Consider the following 26,335-nt stretch of genomic DNA (forward strand, 5'->3'; position numbering starts at 1 on the left):
CACCTTACCCAGTCATATTATTCCAACTCAAGGCCAACCAATATTTCCTCTTTCTCCATAATCCATGCTTAGTGGAGTAGCCACAAATACAAATTTTAAAGTGCCCTGTTTGATCTAGGCAGGGTTCAAACCAATGAGCTCCCACACTTCCACCAGACCTCTAATATGTCTTGATATAAAATGTATATGTGACAGATTTAAGTTTAATGAAGTTTACTGTGGATTCATTAATATTCGTTGGATACCAATTTTTGTGAATTTCGTGGGAACAGTGTAACCATGAATTTAAATGTTCAACAAAATACATATTTTCTAAAAGAATGTATGCGAACTTTTCTAAAACATTGGTACCCACAAAAAATAAATGAATCCACAGTATACCAAGTCTAATTTAAATCACATAAAAAAACAAAGATTTCAAATATGTTATAATTTATTCAAACAAATTTGGGGAAGTATTGACACTCAACACATCTTTGTCAACAATACTCATTGTAGTCAGAGTCATGATCTGACACCATATGTACAAATGAAACGAGTTACTTAGTGGCCCAATTTGATGTACTCTCAACAAAATATATCTTCTCTTGATGTCATTTCACAAAAATAAATACAAAAGTCTTCATAATCCTTCAAAAAAGTTCTTAAAAATGTTCACAACAATTAACAACAACGAAATTTTGACGGATTTATTGTCTTGTGTGACGCCATGATTTTGTAAATCAGTGAAGTTCTGTGGTGTCAGTCTCTCTAAGGTTTTGTGTATTGCCTGTTCCACCAGACTTTGGCTGCATACAAGATCTGGCTACAGACTCAAATAATCTGGAAAACAAAAAGAAATAAATCTGACAATTCCATTTCAATCATTTATGTAAAACCAGACATTGCTTTTATTTTGTTATGCCAAGGCCTTTTATAGCCGACTATATATGGTATGATTTACTCACTGATGAAGGCCAAACAGTAACCTGTAATTTTAAAATACATGCCATTTGACCTCTGTTGGATAATTGTCTCATTGGCAATCATTACACATCTACTTATCTACTTATTTTTTATATTTGTCTCATATCTGATGCAGATATTTTCATAATACAATTCAGTACAAATTTTACCAAACAATGTGTTGGATTTAAATATCATTGGGGATTTAAGAAATAATGTGTGAAAATTCTAAAAGTCATACATGTTTGGGTAAAATAAAAATTGCCTCTCCCCTCCCCCCATACATTTATTTATGGAACAGCCCTGAAATCAAGGTCATCCTACCAAAAACTATAAAACTTTAATTCATTGCATGTTGAACATACTCAAAACCATGGATTTAATATTATTCTTATGAGTGATAGTTCATCCATTTCTTGACTATAGAAGGACCACGTTACTAAGAATTCAACAATTATTTAAATTGGCTTGAGTGCTGAATTTGTCAATATATGAAAAAATTAAATGATTTTTGGAAATGCATTTGTTTCACTCAACAATAAATCAATGTTTAGGTCATCGTCTCTTAAAACATCATGATCTAAGACAAGTAATCACATTTTTCAAACACTTACTTCTCAATTTCTGGAGCACAATGGACAAACTCATGGTTCCAGAATTTAAACTGAGGATTCTTAATAAGTTCAATAAATGTGATCAACAAGCCCCATGGATGTGGCCTGTTAACAATCAGTCTCTCTAATAGAACTCGGGTAATTTGTTCCTGAATAGCCTCAATATTAGCCTCTACAAACAGGTAGAGGAGCGTGCAACTGAAATAGTGAGTGTGACTATTGGGGTACCTCAGCTGGTTGGCTATTGCTGTCAGGAATAAATATCGACCTGAAACACAGACAAAAATAATAAAGAAAATTCAGATTACATCAACAACTTTGATTATTCTAGTCAATAAGGGTTGATACATGTACTAATTCATTTTACTATTCTTTAAAATGTTATCACATACTGTCATTTAAACAAATATTTCTACAGTTCATCTATTTCCTTAGCTAGTAATTTTGTTCTTATGGATTGAAGAGATGTTTTAACTCCACTGTTCAAATTCCTGCAGAGAAGGAACAATAGCAATAAAAAGTGGTTTATGAAATATGAAATTTAAAAGATTATTTGGGTATATCATATAATGTACATCACCGAAGCTATATTTAAAATTTGTCAACAAAGAGAGACAATTGACCATAAGGTACTACTGTAGGTTTGCAAAGCTCTGAACATAGTTAAGCATCTTAGTATAAAATACATTAATTCTGTATCAACATTTACCCTCAGTATCCAGATCAACTCCAAGGTTTTGGAAGATGTCCATATGAGCTGAGTGAGCTATGGTACTCATACTAGGAGTTTGTCCTTTACTATTGATGAAAGCTATTGCCTGTGTCCCTACATATAATACTAAGGCATTCATCAGAGGAATGTTATATCTCATTCCTGGCTCATTCGACTGAAAAAGAAAATTCAGTTTAAATATAACCAACAAGCATAAAATTTAAGGATACTGTAAATTCAGAAATTATTGTGAGCATTCATTACTGTCATTTTTGAAGAAAAGACAAAAATGTGAGATTTATTATTCCAATTTCAGGAAAACAGATATATGTATAAGATATCAGAATGCTTGTTCTTATTATTGAGATACCAACCCAGTCGCATTATTGCCATTAATAGAAACTTTGCAATAACTTCTGAATTAACAGTATCCCTCCCATTTAGCATGTATAGTAAAGAAAGCATATGAAAATAGCACAACCACTATCTTTTTTAACCCTTTCAACGCTACACAAAAAAAACAGAAAAATGGCTGCTGCTGCTGCTTTTTTTTTGGTGTTTTCCCCCCCTTTTTCTACGTCTCGTAAAGGTCGATCAAATCATATTTCCCACACCAATTAAATGTAATACACATATTGAGATAACAAGAAACCTTTTTAACTAATCCTCGTTGTCAGTTTCGCCATAGAAATGCTGAAATATTTTCATATTTACAGCTTCGTTTCCGGTTTCCGCCATTTGCATTTGTCAAAATATTTGTTTTTATTTTCCTTCTACTGCATGATTTTACAATAAAAATTGCCGGGTTTTCAAGCGCAAATGAGACCTTGTATATCCTTGATTCATAAGAGGAATAATTAGAGAGGACCCGAATGAAAGCCGAATGGTTTAAGAGTCCTGATGAAAAATCTGTTGTCATCGCAGCATATATGCCGCAAAAAGCAGTGGTGGACGGAGTATGTCATCGCGGCATATGCCGTGTAAAGTGTTGAAAGGGTTAAGGGTGTTTCGAATAGAAAAAGAAATTAATGGACCAGTCAAAAATTATTATTGGCTCTTCTTGCACATTTCCAGTCTATTAAGTTAGGAAATAAATGTTCATATTAATTTTTAAAGCATTAAGTAGAATGTTTTGAATCATTGATAATGTTGATATTAAAATCACATGTCTTTTGATGCTTTTGAATTTTTTTTTAGAATTAAAATGTAACTTTCACCGTTGTTACAGAACTCTTCTAGTCTTTAAAAGTGTGTTGTACATATTGTATAATGTCCTCCCGATTGCTCTTACATTTTTTACCTGTAGATATGAACGTAAATCAGACAAGAAAGTGACTGGTGATCTCGTCTTTAAATAGGAATCCAAATCCTACAAATAAACAAACAGTTAAAAAACGTATTCAAATAAATTAATATATCTTCCTTCTATTCTAAATTATACTTCTGCACGTTAAATGTTCTTAATCTGAAGATGTGAAAATGCTGCAGCTCTTTTATTTATTTGTTTTATAAAGATTTTTTAGTGTATGATATTTAAAGTTTATTTTAAGTGATATCATCCTTTCATTAATCATTAATGATGAAATTAGTGTATTCCTTGTTTCATTCCTTTTCTAATTCTAATTTTGTATTTACTCTACCCATACCCCTGTTTTATTATTTACCATCTCCAATCAGAAATCTGTATTATAACTTTACAGGTCAGGTGCAATCAAACAACAGCAAAACAATTTGCAATTTCAGAACTGATAAAGATAGCTGTTTAATGTTCAGTAGTTAATTAAATACATATTCAAGAAAAGAACTGAGAAATATGAAATTAATATGAATCCTGCTTTGTACTCAACAGACACTTTGAGTCAGATCTTTATAGTTACACTACCCAGACACTTTATTCTAACTCTGAGTCTATCAATCTTTGCCCTACATATTCTTTAATACTGTATGCTTAGCAGTAAAGAGGAAAAATAAAGTCTTTGATATGACCAAGCAGTAGATCAACTCAAAACCTCCCACATTACTGCAAACCATCAAAGTGGTTCAGATAAGTGTCATACCTTTTTAAACTGTGGTGGCTGAATCATATTGGCAAAGTTTGTAAGTATCCTTGGGGCATGAGCAATGTCAGCCAACATATCCACCTTGAGATTAGGTGTAAATGGATCTGGTAACCTCATATTACGAGGGAAAGCACTTAAGATTAGATTTCTCATCTGAATACAGTTTGGTGGTATCACATCACAGAAAGCATAATGGTAATCACAAAGGAATTCTGGGAAATCATGAAGTAGCACCAATAATACACGTAAAGTTCCCTGCAAAATAATAAAAGAATATGAGAGGTACCAGTTTCACACATGTTCCATATCAAATAGTATATTGCAAATTGAAATTTATTTATCAATAAGATAATTCTGGTTTGTTTGCTTATACTCATAAAGAATTTACATTTTACACAATCACACTACCTTGTGATGATTATGAACAAAGATCAAATTTTGTAAGAAATCTATAAATAGTTGAAAAAACTGTTCTAAAGGAGTACTGTGGATTAATTATTATTCGTTTGATACCAATTTACGTGGACTTCGTGGTTACAGGTGAACCATGAAATTAAATGTTCAAAGAAAGTCAACTTTTCTATATAGACTTGTGTGCAGACTTTGGTTAAATAACCATGAACATGCAAGTTTTCCTTAATCCACGAAAATTTGGTACCCATGAAAATAAATGACTTCACAGTATTTAATGTTTTTCTGTTACATGATCAATACTAAAATCTGCCATAAGAAATAATACATGCATGAAAAGTTAACACAAGTTTTCTAACATCCCATATGAATCATATTTATATTACTTACTTTATACAACATTTGTGTAGGTTTGGTAAGTTCAGCATTCCTCAAGAATGGAGACAGAAATTTAAATAAATCTATCAGAAGCTGAGCATACATTCCCCAACCCTGAAAAAAAATAGATAATTACATTATAATCAACTAAAATGACAAGAAGTACAATCAAAATAAGAATGGAGTATTTGCTATATAATTTGAGTGACACTACCGGATAAGATTTTTTTACGACAAGCAGTTAACTAAATCTCCAATTGATTCTATGAATTATCCACAAGACAATGAACATATAATTGTCACTCTTCTAATGGTTTAAATAATAATGTTTAATTTTGTCATTTTTTATGGACTTCCTCTTCTTTAATTTACCTTGGAGGTTGTTTTTTTTTTGTTATACTATTTTGTACTATTCATCACAACTGAAAAAAATCTATTGTATACATTGTCAAAATATAATATACATATATTTTTTTTCAGTATAAAATACCTTCTGTTGAGGGGTCAGTGCTAACATCCTTCCAATAAATACCCTGTGTGATATCAACTCTAACCAAGCATAGGCAAATCCTGGAGCTTTGGCAGGCCTCAACACATGGAAGGTATTGCTGAAATGTGATCAATTAATTATATACTTAAAGCATGTCTCTGTCAATCCTTCTGGTTTAAAACATGTGCAACTAAACATTAATCTATTTTTTAAAGGCAATTAAGATACAGTTGAAACAATTTACTGTGGACTAGTTATTATGTGTGGTTTACTAATTTTCATGGATATTATATTCAAACATTCCACGAAAAACACATTTTATAAAGAATTACATATAGGTAGACCTTTGCAAATCTATGAAATTAAATATCTATGAAAATAAAAGTTTTTCTCAATCAATGAAATTTGGTAGTTACGAAAATAAATGAATCAACAATGAGCAACGAATATGAAACTACCCTGTATGCAACAATACTATAATAAATTCTTACCAGAAAGCTGTAAGGACTTGATAGTTGATATTTTCCAGTACATGATCTGGTGCATTGAGTTCAATAAATAGCATGATAAATATACGATGATATGGTAGTTGTTGGAATTCTGTGTTTCTTACTGCATGATCTTGTAGTAATACACCTGCTACTATACCAAGTACCTATTACATAGAACAAAAGCATTCAACCATGGAATATAGGTCAGATTGATTGTTGGTTGTCATGATTCATTTCATGTACGTAGGCTACGTCATGTAAAAATTATTAAGGAATTGAATGTTGTTATTGCTGTTCCATATCATTAATTTCCATGAATAAATGCTATAATATATAGGTTTGACTTATAAACATACATTGTACATGTATACGTTTGTCTTATAACTTTTAAGAGGTACAATTAAGTAGTGCTGTAAATGTTCAAATTCTAATCCATGTTTGCTGAGACTAAATCTGAAGATTTCTATGCAATGCTATACCGTAAACCAACTTCTTTTCACATATACTTCATTTCAGGTGTATTTATCCTAATTCGCTGCAATTTAATTTTGCGATTTCCAAATTCACTCGATGTAATAAGAAAAGGAAAGATCTTAGTTTTTATGACAATTTATATTCAAGTTATTTTTCTACTCGCAAAATAAAATTAGTTGGTCAACTGTATACAATCCAAAATAAGATTTTTTCCCCATTGAGTACATATCAATCAATTATGTTTTTAATTTCATCTTACAACATGTTAAAGTAACCAGAACAGAATAATTACTCATTTTAAACAAATAAACAAATTTTACTCATCTTGTTATATCATAACTAGAGGCTCTGAAGAGCCTGTGTCGTTCACCTTGGTCTATGTGAATATTAAACAGAGGAAGCAGATGGATTCATGACAAAATTGTGTTTTGGTGATGATGTGTTTGTACATCTTACTTTACTGAACATTTTTTAAACTAGATACCCCAATGATGATTGTGGTCAAGTTTGGTTAAATTTGGCCTAGTAGTTTCAGAGGAGAAGATTTTTTTAAAAGTTAACGATGACAGACGCCGGACGCCAAGTGATGAGAAAAGCTCATTTGGCCCTGTGGGACAGGTGAGCTAAAAATGAACCTGTAATATTGTAATATAATTACCTTATTTAATAAATTGATCTTTGTGATTGTGTTTGTTGTGTCACCAGAATGTTTGATCAGCAGTGCAATCAGCCTTACGAAGGCGTCAAGTGTATAGAAACATTTGGTCCTGACAATAGCAGGGTTCTGGGTCTGATCTATCAAGGCTCTGTAACACAAATCTACACACATCTCAGTACAAAGACGAAAGAAGCGTGTAATCAGATCATCTGTTTTCAGTATTCCTTGTTGGTGCATCTAAAATAAGAAAAACATATTTCTCAATTTGACATATGATATATCTTTATATAGGATAATTTAACATTGTGCATTTACTTTACTGCTGAAACATCAAAATAGGATGAAATGTTTCTCTAGTTGCGCACTTAATCTTTCAATTGAGAAGAAGTCGAAGCAGAAATATGGTTTTCTCTAAAGTCGGCTTAAGAAACAATTTAAGCAATGTGACACATGTTTGAAAATAATAAAATCATTATACTCAGTGACTATTTCAAAAATATTTTTTCTTTGTTCAACTCATTTTACTTTTCCATCTTTGCTGAATACTCAACAAAAAACAAACAGATGAAATCCTGGAATTATTATTTTATCATTTCCATCTTAAGCAAAATATCAAAGAATTATTTGTAATAACACTGACCGATTGAACAAATGCTGTAAATGCCTTTGTGCTATCCCGTCCTGCCTGGGGTGAGTGGTACATGTTGACCCAATCTCTCAACAACAGTTCGGCTTTGTCATGGAGTCCAGGAGGATCATCTATCTCTCTGGCTTGTAGTATACCAGTCTGCATCATAGTTGTAGGACCTCCCAATGCTCTCTCTAAACCAAAGTCAGTGTTTGGTCTTAAGTTCTCCAGTAAATTACTCAAGCTACAATATACATATAAAAAAACTTCATTTTTGAGAAGATATAAACAATATTATGTTATCCATATACATCTTGAGGCTGACTAAAGAAACTGCAGTATGTAATGAAACAGTATCAAACTAGAGACATATTTCATCACACAATATAGTTTCCAAATGTTTGAAAGGTATCATAGTGGTCTGATACAATGGTAAATATCTAACATTATGCTTGTCCATGTTATTTAAATAATCCATTCTAAAAATGTTATGTCAAGTCAAAATTTGGTATCTAAAATTCTTTTCACTGGACTGATAATGTATGATGTGATCACATTTTTAAAGTTAGGCATTTATAGTATGTGCTGTCCACTCTTTCAAAATACAACAAGATGAACATTAAGTTTAAGAGAAACGTTTCCCTTGGTATTCCATATATTGGCTAAGGAAAAACAAGAATGTGTCCAAAGTACATGGATGCCCCACTTGCACTATCCTTTTCCATGTTCCATGGACTGTGAAATTGGGTAATAATCTAATTTGGCATTAAAATCAGAAAGATTATATCAAAGAGAACATGTGTACTAAGTGTCAAGTTGATTGGACTTCACCTTCATAAAAAACTACCTCGATAAAAAACTTTAACCTGAAGTGGGACAGACGGACGAACGAACAACGGACGGACAGACCAGAAAACATATTGCCCATAAATGGGACATAATAATAAAACATATATATCTCCGTCAGTGGTTGGTATAGGGCTAATTACTTGCCAAGGAAATCTTATAATAATTTTGTATCCTTTTCACACTTAGCATGTACATTTATGACATTGCATGCTAAATACCATAGTACTCACCCTTCTGGGGATTGTCTAGTTCGAGTAGAAATTGTTGTCAATGCTTCTATAGTGTTTGTAAAGTCACTCTGTAAAAAGAAGAACATACAAAATTTACACTCCACCTTCTTTTTCTAATTTTCATTTTAATCTTTTTAGTGTATACATGGGTGATGGGTATCAACTTTTCACACTATAATGCACTATAATTCTCATTTACAATTGTCTGGGTGGCAGGTGCTGACAAAAACTGCCTTCCAACCCCCCCATTACACTTTTTTCTGGATAAGCCCTAAATAAAATAAAGCTTTTTAAGCCAATTAATATACATATTTCTTACATTTCTATAATATAATGTTTCTGCAACATATCAGATAAATGTTTACCTCAGTAGCTGAAGCCTTATCATCAACACAGAATCTTTGGACAACCTGCATGGCCAGAGTAACAGCCATATAATTCATACCATTCTCCATCAGCTGGGCTAGATACATGTCATACTGGGGCATATTTACTAGCTGACTTCTTATCAGACAATCTACAGCTTCTATGGTATATTTGTGTTGTTCATTAGCTTCTATCATACACCTGTAACATATTAAAATATAATCTACAATTTAAACAAAATACTTCTTGAAAAGTTGTACTATGAAAAATTTATAATGCTTTTGCACAACTTATCACAAAAATTATGACTAGAATAAAGCGATGCAGTGGAGTCAACAATTGATGTTCATAGATCAACATTTTCCTCTGTTGCTTGTTTGTCTTAATAACATTTTTATAGATATTTAGATATTTATTTATCACATATTTACAAAATATGCTATACTTTTTTTTTTTATTAATTATGACATATTTTTCTGAGCTTTTCAGGTACCACAAACATATTAATATCAAAACATCACCTTAATTCTGACTTATACTTTATTTTGAGGGATATTCAGACCTGGATAAAGCAAAACATAGGTGGATCTAGGGCTGGGGCCTGCCCCTATCTTTGGTGAGAAAATGTGGGTGATTATATAGGAAATCACTTAAGCATGACAGGAGCAGCCCCTCCCCACCCCTCATTATGAAAAGTTTTGGTTTCCGCCACTAGAAAAACCTTTATTTTGGTATATCTATAAAACCTTGTTTAATCTCAAGTAAAATGACAAACAAGTTTAATATGCAACTGACCTAGTGACTTGTTTATTTGTCCAAGATCCACCAAATCCAAATGCTCTCATTTCTTGTAGTGCTCTCAGAACTGTCAAGTTACATTCTTTGAACCTCAGCGTCAGTTCCTGGTCAGCTGACAATCCTTGCAGATGTTCTAATAAACCTTCAACAGCCTACAAACGTAAACAAAAATACATTACTTAAAAGATTGAAATCTATTTGATAAATAAAAATACAGATCTTGTGTGTCAAAAGCTTTGCTTACTGGTAACCGAAATACACTACATTCTAGTTTCTGTTTAAGACCTATCGCCTGGGTCTTTTGGTTTGGTCGGATTAAAACACACCTTCAAATATTAGAAGTTTGAAATTTCATTAGCTGATTAATTATTACCAGACCTGTATTTTTATATGATTGTACTGAAGGTAACTTAATCATCCTGTTTTATTCGATTTTAGATTTTCAACACTTGTAAGCATTAAATATTTTTTCTAGTTATATTTTATGAATGTAAAGTTTCATTTGTTTGATGTCACATGACGTACTATTACAAGTTCAGACTGTTCAAGAAGCTGCAAGAATTAACAAGAGAACAATGCAAGATGATGTGGTTTCAATTTGAAATCAACTATTTTTAAAAATACTTTGGGCTGTATGAGTGTAACCTAAGTATATACCCACAGGTAGAGTGGTTTAAGTGTATAAGTAGTTTCTTTTGGGAACCGGTGATATTCTACCCAAAGAGTCACTACAGTGGATTCTTATTATTCCTCAGATACCAATTTTCATAGATTAAGTGGGTATAGGTGAGACACAAAATTAAATGTTCAAGGAATGACAAATGTCCTATAGGCTTGTATGCAGACTTTGGCAAAATCATGAAATTAAATATCCATGAACATGTAATTTTCCTTAATCCAGGATAAGTAGCACCCTCGAAAAACAAATGAATCCACAGTTATACGATAATTTGACCTGATAACATACTTTCTGTATCAGATTGACCACAGTAATTAGATAATTTGACCTGATAACATACTTTCTGTATCAGATTGACCACAGTAATTAGATAATTTGACCTGATAACATACTTTCTGTATCAGATTGACCACAGTAATTAGATAATTTGACCGGATAACATACTTTCTGTATCAGATTGACCACAGTAATTAGATAATTTGACCTGATAACATACTTTCTGTATCAGATTGACCACAGTAATTAGATAATTTGACCTGATAACATACTTAGTGTATCAGATTGACCACAGTAATTAGATAATTTGACCTGATAACATACTTTCTGTATCAGATTGACCACAGTAATTAGATAATTTGACCTGATAACATACTTTCTGTATCAGATTGACCACAGTAATTAGATAATTTGACCTGATAACATACTTTCTGTATCAGATTGACCACAGTAATTAGATAATTTGACCGGATAACATACTTTCTGTATCAGATTGACCACAGTAATTAGATAATTTGACCTGATAACATACTTTCTGTATCAGATTGACCACAGTAATTAGATAATTTGACCTGATAACATACTTAGTGTATCAGATTGACCACAGTAATTAGATAATTTGACCTGATAACATACTTTCTGTATCAGATTGACCACAGTAATTAGATAATTTGACCTGATAACATACTTAGTGTATCAGATTGACCACAGTAATTAGATAATTTGACCTGATAACATACTTTCTGTATCAGATTGACTACAGTAATTAGATAATTTGACCTGATAACATACTTTCTGTATCAGATTGACCACAGTAATTAGATAATTTGACCTGATAACATACTTTCTGTATCAGATTAACTACTGTGACTTGTTCCCTGGAATTCCTGAGCATGGTCAAGGCTTCCAGAAGACTGTGGAGCTGATTGATCTGTGGGTTACTGGCAGGGAACATGATCTGTAACTGTTGTACGTGCTGCTCTATCTCACGAATTATTCTCTCAAACAATTGGAAGGATTCATCACTGTATGTCTAGAAAACAAACAATAATATACAGTCTTTTTGTTAGATCTTATCTTGTCAATAAATGTCAGTTTACAACGTATTTTGTATTGAAAGTTAATTTCATCAACATAAAAGCTCAAAATACAGTTGAATATATAGCGAACACTGCAGGCTTCCTGTAAATTATTTCCATACATAAAGTGTGCACCAAATCGACCATGGTATGGCCAAACCAAATTAATTCCTAAACTCCTTCTGTCGAAAAAGATGAGAGAGTGTCTTGATTTTTTTCTAAAAATTAGATTTTTCAGAAACAAAAGAATTTTCTTCTGCCTATTTTAAAAGAAAATGAACATTATGAATAATATCCAAGCATGCCACATTGCTTTACATTTTTTTATCAATAAAATCAATGGAAATATTTTTTTATAAGTTCGTCCCAAATTTACCCACACTCTATCAATGATGGTGTTTTCATAAAGCAAAAATGTTTCCGATACAAAGTTCAATGTTCTATGGAACTTTTCCTACTTAATGATCCCAAGTCATCAGAGATAGCTTTTTCATAAAATTGAAATTGGAAACTGGTATATTTTTCGTCAACTCCCTCATATTGATAAACAGTTGACTGATTTATGGTAGGCAAAGGGAAAGCTCATGAAATGGTAGGTAGACTTCAGGGACTGACCAGGGAGATGTGTGTCATTTAAAATTCACTCCTTCTAAATCCTTAAATAGATATGTCAGTTGACATGTGTGCCATCTCAGGTATTAGAGATAAATGTAGCTAGTTGATATGCTTGCTTTGTAATCTTGACCAAAATACTTTTATTTATAAGATGTAAGAACATTATTTTCCTTGAAAAACTGTTTGAATCTGGTTTGGTTAACAATCCCCCTCCAATACATGTATTACACTTTGACATTGATCTCTAATACCAATAGCCTACTTGGTTGAATTTTGGTATTTTATTGTGGTTCAGCAATGTTGACACATGCAGATCTACCCAACATCCCTACATTAATTTTGGTATGTTAATGTAGTTCAGCCATGTGGACACATGAACATCTATCCCATGTTCCCTATAGGAAAGTACAAGAAATATGACACCATTAAAGTTTCATTTGTCATGGAAATATTTATATAAATGTATTGTCTATGATCAATGATTTCTTTCAACAATAAGTAGAAACTATTTTCCATTCATTTGAATAAATAAAAAGTTATAAAGGGTTCCAAAGAACCCTGTGTCATGCCTGAAATTGTTGCTGTCAGAGTGAAAGTGTAATGTTGATTGTCAAAAGTGAAGTCCATTTAACAGTTAGATACAAACTGTTTTTCTATCATCAGATGTTCAGCATAAGAATACAGATTATGATTAAAGTCATTTCTTTTTTTTGGCAAATAGTGGCTGACAAAATAAACAGATCAGACAGGTTTAAGAGTGACTTTGACACATGACTTAGAAATGTACATAGGATATTAAATTATGCTATTTTAAATATGTCAAACATTCACTCAGGATAATTTTAATCACAGCTTAAAGAGAGATCATATTTATTTTATTGAACTTGGGTGTCATTCAATCTGCTCTCTTGTAACTACAGCATTTCAAAACTACAAAACAATTTGGGGCATTTTTCTGACAATTAAGGAAAATATAAACTTCGTCTGGAGGGATATTTAGGACAAAATCAGAAATCCTACAGTGAAAACCTCATTCACTTTACTTCAGTGTACTGATTCAACAAAGTTTTAATTATTACAACTATAATATCTGACATATAGTAAAAAGCTATCATATAGTATATAAGTTTCCATAAAACAGTTATTTTTTGTAAGATAATGAAACTATAATCCCAAATAAAAGATAAACCTACAGGCTGTGGTTTAGCAGGTACAGCTCCTGGAGGAAAGGAGGGATCTCCAGCTGGTAGAAATCCTGGGATGTTCCTGGCAAACTCTTCATATACAGATAACTGACTTGGAGTTGCTCCTCCAACCTGTAAAGATAATAATGTTACACTTTTGTTTCAGGTAAGGGTAGAGGCTGGTACCTATTAAAATGTTTAAACCTGCTGCATTTGTTTGCACCTGTCCTAAATCAAGAACCTATAAATGTTCAGTAGTTGTCGTTTGTTAATATTGTTCATGAGTGTTTCTCATTTCTCATATATATTAAGACTGTTGGTTTTCACGTTTGAATGGTTATTCACTAGTCAATTTAAGGGCCCTTTGTAGCTTGCTGTTTGGTGTAAGCCATGGTTCTGTGTTGCAGACAGTACTTTGATCTATAATGGTTCTTCTTTTACAAATTATGAGTTGGATGGAGATTTGTCTCATTGGCGCTCATACCATATCTTCTTATATCTATATATGTTATATTAACATAATTAAAAGCTATCAAGGTTTTTAAAACTTTCAATTTCAACACATCGATAAAAAGATAAAATAAAAAATATCAAATGCATAGAATTATCCTTTTGGCAAAATTGCCTAAAGAGTTACTTACCTTTAATCTGATTTGTTCAGGCATTCTCTCAGCTTGATATGTCAGTACAACTGGATCACAGTAACGTCTTCCTTCTGTTCTAGCATGTTTTCTAAGTTCAAATTCCTACAATATTATATGTTTTTAATGTTATAAGTGAATCAAATCAAAATTAAACTTTTGTGTGTTCATATCAACAAATCTTGTAAACAAGTTGAACAAATTTTAGTCATCATTATCAATTTGAGTAACAACATTTTTTCCCCATCTGTGTCTGGATTTTAGAGGTTACTTAATGATATGTTTTAGAGGTGTCCTTTTTATTTACAATTTATGTTTACAAGGCAAATTGACAGATGAGCAAGGTGATTTTTTATGGGTATTGTAAATGAATGTGTCTAGTAGCAGATAATTAAATGGGAGTATTTTTAAGCTTGCCAATTGTCAAACTTACTGTTGCTAATCTCTTGTCAATATCTGGTATTGCTTTTTCTATAGCAGTTTTCTGGATAAAGACACAAGCTAATTCTGTATTGTCCTGTGCTACTTGCTGTGCAGCTTGTTCTATCATTTCTTTCTGTTGTGGTGTTGCTCCTTGGAAATTTGCATCAATCTACAAAAAATAAATATTCTTTTCATTATCTATATATCAAATTACCAGACATTTTCAGCTATTACATGTATGTCATTTCAAGAAAATATACTATGTTTATAGCTACAACACAATGAGTTAAAGTTACCTCCAAATGGTATTTACTAAAATAGTGTCTTGCTTTACATTACGGAAGAGAAGCAAAATGAAAGCAAGAATAAGTGTCAAATAGAAACCATGTCCCATGTTCCTTGTTCATTGAAATTTGACCTCTTGGTCAAAATTTTGGCATAAATTTGGCACATAAATCAATTATTTCACTTCATTATGTTCATAATGAGAATGTACCTTGTTGTAGAGTATGAATGATTCATCAATTGTGAAAGACCCTACATCAAATGTCAAGACAAATAACAGGAATAAAAGCCCTGTTCATTGATAATTCTTCTATTTTTTCTATGTTTTGTGTGCATAATTGTCCCATATACATTTACTCCCTATCCTTTTATTTTCCTTAGGCTTAGTATATAAATTTTCAAGTTGATGTACCAAATATCCTAAACTATCTTTAACTTATCACTTTCCATGTTCAGTGAGCTGTATCATCATGACATAATCAACATAATAATTAACATGTGTACTAACATTCAAATTGAAGTGACCACAAACTGCCTCAAACCAAAACTTTAACCTACCTTTAACCAAAACATCACCAGATACAGAACAGACCAGAAAACATATTCTACTATCTTAGACTATACAGGGCCTTAAAAATTTAATATTCAGCTCATTCTCAAAACTACATAACTTTTCTGTTTTCTTACCCTTAGTGTTGACAGGAAAGCACTTTTTAAATTGTTACTGATATTAACAAGTACTGGTTCCCTGCTAGTAATTAAAGCCAGTCCAGAAATCATGTGACGGACCATGTGATGTGCAGCTGCCCTCATTCTGCTCTCATCAGGATCCAATGCAAAATCCTGAAATTATTTTATAACTTATAATACTAAAAAAATCAAACATTAAAACGGTTCTGCAATCATGCCTTTATAAACAAATATGTTATGACAATATCAACATTTTATAAAGCTCAAGTTTCGCTCATTCATCCAAATTGGGGTTTTGTTAACTTTTATTTGTTTTCACAAACGTTAACTTTCAGAATAGCTCTATATAATGTTACTGAATTATTGCAAAAATATATGCTGAATGCATCAAAAAAATCATCGGTATAACTTTTTAGGTATTTCAGAGTTACATTATAAATAAATAAGGCCACACCAATTTGATTCCTTGTTCGACGGACCCGCCCGCACCTATTTTTTTCAAAACAGAATTTTTTAATTTTTTTTATATTCCCGCTTCCCGCATCCGGAAATGTAATCATGTCCATTTCCCGCACCGTATTTTTTGTGAATATTATAAAAAGATATCAACATTTGTTTTTAAAATCACAGTCTTAACCTGTATGTAACGATTTTAAACATAAAAGCACCCCACCACACGTTGTAAATATCTGTAAGAATATTTGTTTCAGCATGAAACCTTTTTATCCAAAGCGGGAGTGCTCCGAAAAAATTTAAAGAACAAAAAATTGGTTACTTTCCCCCTTACTTATATTCCCTATCAAAAAAATGTTCGTGGCGTTAGAATAAAGTAAAAAGAACTTCTGAAAGATTTGCCTTCGACTGCAATTATATTGTTTGCTGGCAAAACAAAACTATCCATAGCCGCTGCATGTTTATGCACCTGTCCTGATTGATTGAGGGGCCTGTCGTTCAGCAGTTATCGTTTGTTGATGTTGTTCATTTGTATTTTCCCGTTTAGATATACATGAAACATGTATATAAATTAGATCGTTGGTTTGTGTACGCTAATAATTTTGGGGTCCTTTATAGCCTGCTGTTTGGTCTGTATCAAAGCCCTGTGTAAAAGGCCGTATTTTGACCTGTGTTTGTTATTATCAGGTTGAGAACAATCCTCCCTCAGATAAGGGGTCATTTTACTGATGTAGAAAAGAAAATAGAAATACCAAGGATTTGTATAGTTCTTCTATACAAAACCTTTGAAAACTTAGAATTTTGTACTCAAAAAGAGGAGAGTTACATCTTACTTTAAACAACTTTTTCTGAAAGAGGGTCCACTTATTTTGAATAATATTAAACTGTTAAAGTAAATGTGTCAACATGGTTAAAGTCCAGGAATATTACAAAATTCTTAAAACATATTTTGACCATTTAATACCAGATAGATATATAGTTCTCTGAGAAAATATGAGCCCTTTTGTACAAACAAATATATTATAACTTATATTGATCACTCATAAAACATGTAAAAGGGATATTTATAACATTAAGGGGTTGTCCCCAAACTGATTATGACTTGGATGGAGAATTGTCTCATTGTCAGTCACACATACATAGACCAGATTTAATTATTTCTTGGTGAACAGGGAAAAAATACTTCAGAAATTAAAGAAATGTCAAAGTACAAGTGATAAATCAAGCTTTAATATTGTCAAAACCTACTATTTTATGTTTACAAAAAAAAATTATAATCGCTCGCCTTTACTTTTCAAGCTTTGCCTCAAAAATTTGCAAATTAAATATTTTTTTATAAAAATTTTCAAATTGCTCGCTCGCCCCAAATTTTGGAGTCCAAAAATCCGTAGAACAAGAAATTAAATTGGTGTGGCCTAACCACAATTTAAAGAACTATAAAAATTTCAGTAAAACAGTTATCATATTAATTATTAATAATAATTTTCTTTTCTTTTTTTACTGTTCTTTTTGCATTTAATCACAATTGTGGTTTTAAAAAAAATCTGTGGGTATTTCATATATCACAAAATCATTTTAGGCTTAATCTCTAATCTTTGAATAATTTTTTTTTTTGTTTTCCACACTGCATCTTACCTGATGAAACTAGTAATCCTTACCTTTTTGATAATTTGTTCACAGGTCACCAATGAAATTTTAATTGTTCTTTCAACAACAGGGGGAAGTAACTCCTGTAATGATTTTTCAACTGCGATCTTTACCAACTGTTTCAGCTGAGGATTGGCTTGGAATAGGGCAATCTGAAATATAGCAATTGAATACAAACTTTATATAATTTATTAAATATTAAGACCATCTGGGTTTAACCAAAAAGCAGGAAAAGTTATCAGGACTCTTTTTCAAATTTCTAATGAAGTTTTCATGACTATTTTTTTTTAAATTAAAATAAATGACTATTGAGATCATGCTTTTTATAGTATTAAATACACACGGTAACCATTTACCAACCATTTACCATGCTTTATTTTGTAATTCATTTGATTGTATAGCTTAAATTTTGGGCGCCATGATTTGTTAATCTTACACATAAGGCAAACAAGCCTACATAGACTAAAACATTTCACAAAAAGAAAAGAAAACAGCACAGACTTTCAATAAGCTTTCCATTTAAGAACAGAACAATAGCACAGTAGCTTTGAGATGAAGAAAAGCAATAAAAGTGCTGTACCTTTGCCGCTTTTTTTGTGTAGGTTTTATGCTGATTTTGTGTCAAGAATGTATACCCCATATCCTTTGTTTTTCTTTTAGGCAAAAATATCACAACAAAATAGTTTTCTCTTCTCAAAAAAAACATTGAACACAAAAACTTCAATCAACCATAAAATAATATTACCTGATCGTTAATAGTACACAGATTACCAATGGTTGCCATGTTAGCAGTATTGACATCATCGTATGAGAACTGAGGACGTGGTGGTAAGTTAGGAGTCGTTGTTGGTGTTGTTCCTCTGGCTGTCGTGGGAACAGTTGGTGTTCCAGCTGTCATCATGGCTGCTTGGTCTCCAGGCTGTGGGGTCAAGTCTGGCAGTGGATGTGGTAGTTTACTACCTGGTGACAACTGGGGCTCTATATCTGATATTCTACTTACATCTTTCAGAAACATAGTTGGTCGACAGTCCTGTTCATCAAAAGCAAAAAAATGATAAAATATTAGTTTTCTTTTTGACTTTGCTTACAGTTGTAAAAAATATTGACTTTTGATCAGGTTGGTTCCAAAATTAAATGGATGGGGGCACAAATGGCATTTTTTTTAAAAATATATCATTTTACATTTCACTATAACTCTTACAAAATTCTGAGAAAATGCAACCATTAATATTTAACTACTTTAAGTGCCTCCCCCACCAGTTCAAATCATCAATCTTACTAAACTGAATGACTTTACTTAACTTACATATTGACCCTTACTGACTTAACTACAATGCAACTTTTCATATGATTACATTTTACTGATTATATAACAGACCAAACAAGAGGCTCTCAAGAGCCTGAATCGCTCACCTGAATTTTTTTGGTTTAATCTCTCATCAATGATTATTTTGGCTTTTCAATTTATTTAAATGTTCTTTGAATCGTCCTATTTTCTTCAAAAGCAAAAAAAAATCATTTTCTCCTATGTTCTATTTTAGCCATAGGAGCTATGTTTCTTGACATACAAGGAAATGAAATATAAAATTTATACTAGATACTCGGAAACTCATTTAGCCTAAGTTTGGCTGAAATTGATACAGCAGTTTCATAAGAGAAGATTTTTTAAAGTAAGTCAACATGGTGAACAAATTGTGAAAAAAGTCTTTAAAGGGCAATAACTCCTAAAGAGGTCAATTGACAATTTTGGTCAAATTGACTTATTTGTAGATCTTACTTTGCTGATCATATTTGCTGTTAACAGTTTATCTTTATCTATAATAATATTCAAGATAATGACCAAAAACTGCAAAATTTCCTTAAAATTACCAATTAAGTGGCAGCAACCCAACAATTGGATGTTTGATTCATCTGAAAATTTCACGGCTGATAGATATTGACCTAATGAACATTTTTACTCCATGTCAGATTTGCTCTTAATGCTTTCGTTTTTGAGATATAAGCCAAAAACTGCATTTGACCCCTATGTTCTATTTTAAGTAACGGCGGCCATGTTTTTTGACGGATCAAAAATCAAAGCACACACTTTGTGCAGGATAATCTAAGGAACAACCATGCTAAGTTTTAACCAAATCCATTCAGTAGTTTCAGAGGAGAAGATTTTTTAAAGTTAGCAAATATGATGAACAAATTGTGAAAAATTGTTATTAAAGGACAATAACCCCTTAAGGGGTCAATTGACAATTTTGGTCAAATTGACTTATTTGTAGATCTTACTTTGCTGATCTTTTTTGCTGTTTACAGTTTATCTTTATCTATAATAATATTCAAGATAATGACCAAAAACTGCAAAATTTCCTTAAAATTACCAATTAAGTGGCAGCAACCCAACAATGGTTTGTTTGATTCATCTGAAAATTTCAGGGCTGATAGATCTTGACCTAATGAACATTTTTACTCCATGTCAGATTTGCTCTAAATGCTTTTGTTTTTGAGATATAAGCCAAAAACTGCATTTGACCCCTATGTTCTATTTTAAGTAACGGCGGCCATGTTTTTTGACGGATCAAAAATCAAAGCACACACTTTGTGCAGGATAATCTAAGGAACAATCATGCAAAGTTTTAACCAAATCCATTCAGTAGTTTCAGAGGAGAAGATTTTTTAAAGTTGGCAAATATGATGAACAAATTGTGAAAAATTGTCATTAAAGGACAATAACCCCTTAAGGGGTCAATTGACAATTTTGGTCATATTAACTTATTTGTAGATCTTACTTTGCTGATCTTTTTTGCTGTTTACAGTTTATCTTTATCTATAATAATATTCAAGATAATGACCAAAAACTGCAAAATTTCCTTAAAATTACCAATTAAGTGGCAGCAACCCAACAATGGTTTGTTTGATTCATCTGAAAATTTCAGGGCTGATAGATCTTGACCTAATGAACATTTTTACCCCATGTCAGATTTGCTCTAAATGCTTTCGTTTTTGAGATATAAGCCAAAAACTGCATTTGACCCCTATGTTCTATTTTAAGTAACGGCGGCCATGTTTTTTGACGGATCAAAAATCGAAGCGCACATTTTGTGCAGGATATACTAAGGAACAATCATGTTAAGTTTCATTCAAATCCATTTAGTAGTTTCAGAGGAGAAGATGTTTGAAAAATTGTTAACGACGACAGACGACGACGACGACGTCGACGACGACGGACGCCAAGTGATGAGAAAAGCTCACATGGCCTTTTAGGCCAGGTGAGCTAAAAAGCAATGGTGATGCATGGGAAATATTGCTATTCTGATATTCTAGACCTCCTTATTAAGATCATGCAATAAAATCTACAAGGACGGAAGAGAAATTTCTCAATTGTTTCAATCATCAAAACTTTTATATGCGTATAAATAATTAAGTTTATTCTGACACTTACACTGAGGTCAATGCTTAGAGTTTTACATAAAACTTCTATTTCAAATTTCAGGTTCAATTTCAGATCTGGTTCCATATGTAGCTCTGCCAAAACATTCATTATTCCCATTGTCCATGGATTTGGAGGTTTAAAAACCTAAAATAGTTTATTAACAATTAGTACAAAACAAATGCATGCTTTTAGATAATTTGTGTTGTTAACAATATACAGTATACTGTGGATTCATTTATTTTCGTGGGTATCAATTTTCGTGGATTTTGGAAAACCAGCATTTTCGTGGATATTTGATTTCGTGGTTTTGTCAATCTCTGCATACAAAGCCTATAGAACATGTGTTATTCATTGAACATTTGATTTCGTGGTTCACTTGTACCCACGAAAAACCATGAAAATTGGTATTCAACGAATAATAATAAATCCACAGTACTTGAATGACATGGTGGGTTATTGAATATGTCTATGAGAAATCAACAAAAACACTACTTAACTTACCATTCATGTTTAACATTTCTCAGTTTGACTAGATGTATCATACCCTACTATCAGAAGGGAGATACGAACAAGGGACATAATTCAAGTGAAGTGTACATATTTTGGAAAACAACACTCCTACATCATTAAGTATCTGTTGTTTATTTGTCTCATTGGCAATTGGACCCCATCTCCTATTTTTAAAACAAACTCAACTGGAACTCATCATCATACAACTAATTAATGATTACTAGAAGGCTTGTTATAAACAAATAACAGATAACTGTTCTATATGATAGAAGTAAAGAATGATAGACATTTGGAAAATAATTTTCTATTACCGCTTAGCTTGTGATAAATTAATTTTGGTTGTGTCTTCTTCCTAGAAATAAATGTTCTATACCATACTTAGTTATCCAATTTTCTTACCTTACTTTTAGCACATGATTCTATTATTTTAGCACTAAATGGCACAACATACAGTAGTTCTCTTGCCCCTTTGTGGTAAGCTTCATATAACAAGGACTTGATATCTATCTCCTGTTAAATAAAAATTTGATTTATACTCATAAGATCATGGTTTTGCTTTAATTAAAAAACAAATTAACTCAATTTTCAAATTGAACTTAAGAAATTCAAGAAAAAAAACATTGCAACTGTTTATTTTTTTAAACCTACATTTTCATTTTTGCATATGACACATATATGACTCAAATTCAAAAATATTTTTTCTATGTTTAAATTGTAATAATACTCAAACTGACTGATGTCTTTTGGTCATTTTTGTTGTTAGGTTGCTGTTTCATTGACTGATGATGGGAGTGTTTAAACAACCTTAACTAACTTTACAGCCCTTGCACGGTCGGTTTCATTGTCTTACGTCTCACATCTCTTTTTATTGATATGAAATGTTATAAAATGTGAAGAATACTTACAAGTTGAAGAATAGGTTTATTCTTTGCTAGCGTCAGCATTCCTATCCAATGACCTAAATTCTTCAGTAATGTTCGGTCTGAAAAATTGGCATCTCCTTTATCACTGCATAACAAAACCTGAAATGAAAAATAAGTGTATGATACAGTTACAAATCTACACGTAAGATAGTGAGCTTGGTGTTTAAGTAGAATAGTAAGCTTTACTTAGCAAGTAGAATGGTGAGCTTTGCTGTGCGAGTTTGCTTAAGTGTAATAGCGATAAAATACAATACAATTAAAATAGTATATTTAAGTCTTACCAATAATATTACAAAACAGAACATAATACATAAATACATAGACTAATATAAAATAGTAATACCATTCTAAAAAGATTTATGAAAGACTGGACTTAAAAGTTATCAAAGTACAGCTAAATTTCCAAGGGGCTGTTCCATAAAAACATACATGGGACCCAGAGAAGGCAACTTAAATTTGCCACTATGGGTGGGTGTGAAATATTGTGTTTAATGGGCTTTAAATGTATGCAGGACTCTAAAATTGCTTCTACGGGTGGTCACTGTGTTTTTAAAGTGCCTTCCCTTGGTACCATGTATGTTTTAATGGAACAGCCCTTAGCACAAGCACCATGTAATTAAACTCATCATTTCAGAATGGTTGTTTGTGTATTATCATTTCACAATGTCTTTTTGTGTATTATCATTTCACAATGTCTTTTTGTGTATTATCATTTCACAATGTCTTTTTGTGTATTATCATTTCACAATGTCTTTTTGTGTATTATCATTTCACAATGTCTTTTTGTGTAGCCAAAAATTCTAACATTGGATTCTTACCTTTATATTTCTAAAAGTCTCTCTGATAACTTGCTGCTGAAATTCTCCAGTTCCAAGTACATCAACAAAGGCGGCATACAATGTATGAAAGTTAGGTTCAATACTGGCCCTCTTCATGACCAGGTATTGACCAACCCAAGGCATATAATCTTCTGATACTTCCTTCTTCAATTCCTCGCCCTGTTCAAAAATGAAAAAAAACTTCAGTTGGTAAAACATTTTCTTTGATGTCAAGAGATTTTATCTTACAGTTGTCTATGTAGACTAGCCACACTAAATTTCTGTACTTATAGTAGACAAAATGAAGACAGTCCAATTCTACAATTTCTAACAAATACTCTGGATTTTTTTCTTTCTTCATGCATAACAATTTCATGCATGGAGGACAAATTGTATGTTTAAGAATATTTGATTTCCTGGTCTTTATTAGTCTAAAAACAAACTTAAAGAAAATGCTTAAACTTTATATACATTTAAGTTACTGGTTAACCTATACTGACAAAATCAACACAAATTTTTGAACCACACGAATAATGAATCAACAGTTATTGCAAAAGTAAGAAAGGTCAAATCTGATGTTTGATTTATTAAATTTTTTAAATGTCATTTTGCTGTAATTCATTTTAAAAGAGATCAGCAAAATTTTTATTTCTTTACACACATAAAAAAAATTATCGGCAAACAGCACAACCTTTAACAAAGAAAAAACCCATACTGTATAGTCAGATATACAATTTAGGATCTGGCATAAAAAAATGTGAAACTATGTTATCTTTACTAGTTTTTGCCATTGTTCTTGTATATTCAACTTAATTAGAACTCTCCCAACTAGGAATATCAGATTAAATGCCCATAAAAATGACTGGAAATCTTACTTCAATTTTGTACATGCTGTCAAGATAGCAAACAGTGGAACATATATATAAAGGATATTTTGTATATACAAATGACTCACCTTTTGATTCATATTAGCCAAAGATAGATTGTTGAATATGAAAAAGATTTTGTCCTGAACTGATTCTGGAGGTGGTGGTATGTTTTCTTTCAATTGTCCTGCTAACAATGTGTCAATATTTGTAGCACTTGCTATTGATGGCTGCAACACAAAATATTATGGTCAGTGAACAGTTAAATCCTTACATATACATAGAACATAATGTAAAAGTGTGATCTACGTTGGTTAGAAAAAGACCTTATGCAAATGAATATTAATACCAGGGCTTCAAGAAAATATTTAAGCCAGCTGGACATTTTATATCTGATCCAGATTTTAATCACTAAGACAAAGTCACAAAAGGCCATTACGGCAATCAGATGGCCATCCCAATGATTGACATTAGATTAACAAAACGATACTTTGATATGAATTGTTGTTCTGACGTAAACTGTTAAATTGGCAGTGCATCATTCAAAGACCAAAATTGATCTTTTATTTCATATTAGAATGTTTCATAACCAATCAAAGTCATATATATGTACATGTATGTGCCCACTCACATAAGGTTAGATTTACAGCTCAAGTGAGACTTACTTTTGGGAGAGCTGCAGCTGGTTTTACTGATGTGGTTGTTGTTGCTGTTGTTGTTACAGAAGTTGTCAAAGTTGTTGTAGTGGCCACCATACTCTCCAGTGTTGTAGTCGGCGTTACAGTGCCCGACGTTATACCAAGGTTATTGGTCAGTCCTGCTGTGAGGGCATTAGAAATACCTGGCACAGTTGGAGTCAAACTTCTAGATGATGTTGCATGTGGAGGGGGTTCTTGAGATCTAGCACCATATTCGACAAACTGGAACAAAAAAAGTTGAGAATAAAGAAATACAGTAGATTTGTTATAATATTATGTATATTTCGGTAATGTATGTTTTATAGGCAGCATGTATAAAGATGTCACAATTAACAAGAGGCTCTCAAGAGCCTGAATCGCTCACCTGAATTTTTTTGGTTTAATCTCTCATCAATGATTATTTTGGCTTTTCAATTTATTTAAATGTTCTTTGAATCGTCCTATTTTCTTCAAAAGCAAAAAAAAATCATTTTCTCCTATGTTCTATTTTAGCCATAGGAGCTATGTTTCTTGACATACAAGGAAATGAAATATAAAATTTATACTAGATACTCTGAAACTCATTTAGCCTAAGTTTGGCTGAAATTGATACAGCAGTTTCATAAGAGAAGATTTTTTAAAGGAAGTCAACATGATGAACAAATTGTGAAAAAAGTCTTTAAAGGGCAATAACTCCTAAAGAGGTCAATTGACAATTTTGGTCAAATTGACTTATTTGTAGATCTTACTTTGCTGATCATATTTGCTGTTTACAGTTTATCTTTATCTATAATAATATTCAAGATAATGACCAAAAACTGCAAAATTTCCTTAAAATTACCAATTAAGTGGCAGCAACCCAACAATTGGATGTTTGATTCATCTGAAAATTTCAGGGCTGATAGATATTGACCTAATGAACATTTTTACTCCATGTCAGATTTGCTCTTAATGCTTTCGTTTTTGAGATATAAGCCAAAAACTGCATTTGACCCCTATGTTCTATTTTAAGTAACGGCGGCCATGTTTTTTGACGGATCAAAA

The 26,335-nt window shown here is 31.9% G+C and overlaps 1 protein-coding gene across 4 annotated transcripts in view; it reads right to left on the reverse strand.

Moving 5' to 3' along the window:
* Nucleotides 1-415: 415 nt before the first annotated feature.
* The window catches only part of LOC139524171 (CCR4-NOT transcription complex subunit 1-like), a 49,731-nt gene continuing 23,811 nt past the window's right edge, over nt 416-26,335 (reverse strand). For 2 of the 4 annotated variants that reach the window (XM_071318794.1, XM_071318791.1), the window contains exons 24-49: nt 25,280-25,534; nt 24,704-24,844; nt 23,749-23,928; nt 22,913-23,029; nt 22,407-22,517; nt 21,507-21,641; nt 18,822-19,106; nt 18,088-18,228; nt 15,974-16,129; nt 15,012-15,170; nt 14,579-14,683; nt 13,947-14,069; nt 11,904-12,092; nt 10,102-10,256; nt 9,306-9,507; nt 8,941-9,008; nt 7,874-8,105; nt 7,234-7,470; nt 6,102-6,265; nt 5,611-5,728; nt 5,133-5,234; nt 4,329-4,586; nt 3,572-3,640; nt 2,269-2,446; nt 1,560-1,827; nt 416-822 (exon numbers count right to left, since the gene is read on the reverse strand). In XM_071318794.1, coding sequence (XP_071174895.1) covers nt 723-822; nt 1,560-1,827; nt 2,269-2,446; nt 3,572-3,640; nt 4,329-4,586; nt 5,133-5,234; nt 5,611-5,728; nt 6,102-6,265; nt 7,234-7,470; nt 7,874-8,105; nt 8,941-9,008; nt 9,306-9,507; nt 10,102-10,256; nt 11,904-12,092; nt 13,947-14,069; nt 14,579-14,683; nt 15,012-15,170; nt 15,974-16,129; nt 18,088-18,228; nt 18,822-19,106; nt 21,507-21,641; nt 22,407-22,517; nt 22,913-23,029; nt 23,749-23,928; nt 24,704-24,844; nt 25,280-25,534 — 4,248 coding nt within the window. In that variant the 3' untranslated portion in view covers nt 416-722. Of the gene's footprint in view, nt 823-1,559; nt 1,828-2,268; nt 2,447-3,562; nt 3,641-4,328; nt 4,587-5,132; nt 5,235-5,610; nt 5,729-6,101; nt 6,266-7,233; nt 7,471-7,873; nt 8,106-8,940; nt 9,009-9,305; nt 9,508-10,101; nt 10,257-11,903; nt 12,093-13,946; nt 14,070-14,578; nt 14,684-15,011; nt 15,171-15,973; nt 16,130-18,087; nt 18,229-18,821; nt 19,107-21,506; nt 21,642-22,406; nt 22,518-22,912; nt 23,030-23,748; nt 23,929-24,703; nt 24,845-25,279; nt 25,535-26,335 lie in introns of all 4 variants that reach the window. The other 2 variants (XM_071318793.1, XM_071318790.1) reach the window with 1 other exon arrangement.

This window comes from Mytilus edulis, chromosome 5 (genome assembly GCF_963676685.1).
Source record: "Mytilus edulis chromosome 5, xbMytEdul2.2, whole genome shotgun sequence".
Classification (NCBI taxonomy): Eukaryota; Metazoa; Mollusca; class Bivalvia; order Mytilida; family Mytilidae; genus Mytilus; species Mytilus edulis.